The sequence below is a fragment of the Serinus canaria genome, chromosome 22 (assembly GCF_022539315.1).
Source record: "Serinus canaria isolate serCan28SL12 chromosome 22, serCan2020, whole genome shotgun sequence".
Classification (NCBI taxonomy): Eukaryota; Metazoa; Chordata; class Aves; order Passeriformes; family Fringillidae; genus Serinus; species Serinus canaria.
The window spans coordinates 3509842-3512879 of NC_066335.1; the positions used below are offsets into that span (position 1 = coordinate 3509842).

At 61.0% G+C, this 3038-nt stretch overlaps 1 protein-coding gene across 1 annotated transcript; it reads right to left on the reverse strand.

Moving 5' to 3' along the window:
* Nucleotides 1–832: 832 nt before the first annotated feature.
* Nucleotides 833–2831, reverse strand: NKX2-6 (NK2 homeobox 6). The gene is made up of 2 exons (XM_050983073.1): nucleotides 2726–2831; nucleotides 833–1368 (listed from the first exon to the last, which is right to left on the reverse strand). Exons 1-2 carry the CDS (start codon nucleotides 2829–2831, stop codon nucleotides 833–835), a joined length of 642 nt encoding a protein of 213 aa, XP_050839030.1.
* Nucleotides 2832–3038: the final 207 nt, after the last annotated feature.

The following is a 3038-nucleotide window of genomic DNA, read 5'->3' on the forward strand; positions in this document are numbered from 1 at the left end:
GCAGGGAAAAGGACCTTGTGGAATTCCCAAACTTAGGCTCCAAGGTGATTTTTGCCTGGATTATTAGGGTTTGATTTGATTTTGATTTTTCTTTGGCTCAGGTTTGGATGCTCAGGTGCAAATTGCAGACGGCAAAATTCAAAACACAAAGTGAGAAATGACAAGAGAGGGAAACCACAATTTCACCGATTAGTTTTTACTTGCAAATAATAATAACAGTGACAATAATATTAATAATAAAGGCAGAAATCCATACCTGTGCTGGGACTTATTAAGAAAAACAAACCAGAAATAAATCTAGAAATTACAGGAACACAAAGCATTAAATATTGTCAATAATAATAATAATAAAAAGCACAGGGATGTGCACAGCCCCTGTTTTCCCGTTATCCTGAGGAAGGAAAAGTCCTGGTGACATCCCGGGGGAGCAAATCCCTCTGGAGCTAGAGCAGCCAGACTCCAAATTATTGTTTAATAATAAATAATTTATAATTGCTGCGTGCCAAAAGTCACTGTGGGGCTGTGGGGCAGCGTTCCCCTCCCTCTCTCTTTCCAGGGATTGCTCCGCTGTCCGGGCCGGCAGAAATCCCTTGGATGCGGCTGCTGAAATCCTTTGGGCTGGCAGGAATCCTTTGGGATGCGGCTGCTGAAATCCTTTGGGCTGGCAGGAATCCTTTGGGATGCGGCTGCTGAAATCCTTTGGGCTGGCAGGAATCCTTTGGGATGTGGCTGCTGAAATCCTTTGGGCGGGCAGGAATCTTTGGGATGCGGCTGCTGCCCGACCAGGGCTCGGCTCTGGAGCATCGGGAGCTTTCCCGGTGCCTCTCCCCCCTCACCTCCGGCTCCCGGCGCTGATTCCCGCGGGCAGAGCCGGGCGCTGGCGCTGGGCACGGCCGGGGGTGGCACCCGGCGACACCGCGGGGTACCCGCACCCCGCCCCGCAAGCGCCGCCGCCGTGGCAGGAGCTGTAGGGAAAAGGGCCGGGAATTCCCCAGGGAGCCGGGAAGGGCCGGGAGCCCCCCGGGCAGGGTTTGCCATCCCGCACCAGCACCGGCACCGCCACCGTGCGCGGGGGCAGCGCGGGCACGGCGGGCGCCGGGCAGCGCTCCTGCCGCTGCCGCTTGCTCTTGTAGCGCCGGTTCTGGAACCAGATCTTCACCTGCGTGGGGCTGAGCTGCAGCAGCCGCGCCAGCTGCTCCCGCTCGGGCCCGGACAGGTATTTCTGCCGCTGGAAGCGCCGCTCCAGCTCCAGCACCTGAGCCTGCGAGAACAGAACGCGCGGCTTCCGCCGCTGCCGCTGCCCCGGCGCCCGCCGCGGCTCCCCGCCATCCTCCTCGGCCTCAAAGCTCGGGGCGAGCAGAGATTTTCCTGCGGCAGGGAGAAAAACAAAGCAAAGTCAGACCCCAATCGGGCTCCGTTCCCAGCCGGAGGGAGGGATCAAATGGGGAATGGCATCCCTTGGGAATAGGCTGGAGTATGGCTGACGGTTCAGAAAGTAAAGGTTGATACTCGGTAAATTTAATATGAATTTTCCCGTGATATTTATTGAGAACTCAATAAAATTCCTCCCCCCCTTTTTTTAAAAATTAAGCTGTCACACGAATTCTGGATAAAATCTTTTTTCCCCCCCTCCTAATGACGCCTCTGATGTTTTGGGGCTGCCCCCGTTGTCCGAGGGACACAAAGAAAGGTTCGAACATTCCAGAGCCCAAATCCCCTTCCCCACCATCCTGCTGGGGAACCCCGACCTCCGGCAGGATCTGCCTCCAGCTCCAGGAAAGGGGAATCCCACATTTCTCTGAATTTCGTCAAAACAAAACCCCCGAAGGAGCTGGGAGCGGAGGAGGGAAAATCGTTAAATCTGGGGGGGTTTCCTGGTTTTGGGGGATTTCTGATTTGCTGGGAATTTGTGCGGCAGAGGAGCAGCCGGGATCAGATCCGGCTCGGGCTGGGATCCGCTGGGATACCCCGGCAGGGAATTCGGGAGTTCCAGGGGGTGCTGAAGGCTCTGGAAGGGCTGGAGGGGACAGAATCCTGCCGGGGCTCCCCTCTCCCTCTCCCCGTCCCAGTCTGCCCAGTGCTCCCGCTCTGTCCCCACTGGTTCCCCCGCTCTGCCTCCGCCGGGCGTTCGGGAAAAGGGAGCAGAGGAAAATTTGGGGATTTTAGCTTCGGGGAGAAGCGGGACAGCCGCGACCCCCCTCGGGGATCCTCTACGCTCCCGGGGCCGGGCGTGTCCCTAGCGGAGCGCGACACGGAGGTGACATCGAAAAACGGTGGCGATGGGCGACTTCGAGCAGGAAAAACCCCAAATCCAGCCCCCAGCTCCATCCAGCCCCGGACGGTCCCGTTTCCCCGAGGGCAGCCGGAGCTGCGGGGATGCGCGGGGGGATGCGCGGGGGATGCGCGGGGGATGCGCGGAGGATGCGCGGAGGATGAGCGGGGGATGCGCGGGGGATGCGCGGGGGATGCGCGGGGGATGGGCGGCGGCGCCGGGGCGCACCGAGATGCCCGAAAACGCCTTAAACTACCGTAAAAAAAAAACCAAACCAGGGGGTAAAAAAGAGGGGGATAAAGCTAAAAGGGAGGAAAAAGGGGAACCACCGGGACCGGCGGGTGCGAGGATGTAACGCTGCTCTGAGGATCCGCGCCGGGGGAACGAGAGCGGCTCCGCGGGGTCCCCCCGACGCTTCCTCCGCCCTTTCCGCGGGGTCCCGCGGGCACTTACGCGGCCGCGGCTCGTCCTGCCCGGCTTCGGCCGCGGGGGCTGCGCGGGGCCCCCCGGGAGCCTCCAGGTTGAGGATATCCCTCACCGAGAAGGGCGTGGGCAGCATCTCCGGGCGCGGGGGACACGGGGGGCACCGGGCGCTGCCAGCCCCGCTCCCGGCTCCGGCCCTGCGCGGGGCACCCCCCGCCCGGGGGGTCCCCGGGGCTCCGGGGAAGGAGGGGAAGGAAGAGAAGGAGGGGAAGGAGGAGAAGGAGGGGCAGTGCCGGGGGGCTCTCCCTGCCGCCCGGGGTGCTCCGGCTCCCCATGCACTGCC

Bases quoted from the DNA above. Each gene is read 5' to 3' on its own strand.
- NKX2-6 (XM_050983073.1), bottom strand. From the start codon at position 2,831: ATGCTGCCCACGCCCTTCTCGGTGAGGGATATCCTCAACCTGGAGGCT. The intron at 1,369-2,725 runs GTAAGTGCCCGC...TCCCTGCCGCAG, and splicing joins GCAGGACGAGCCGCGGCCGC to GAAAATCTCTGCTCGCCCCG.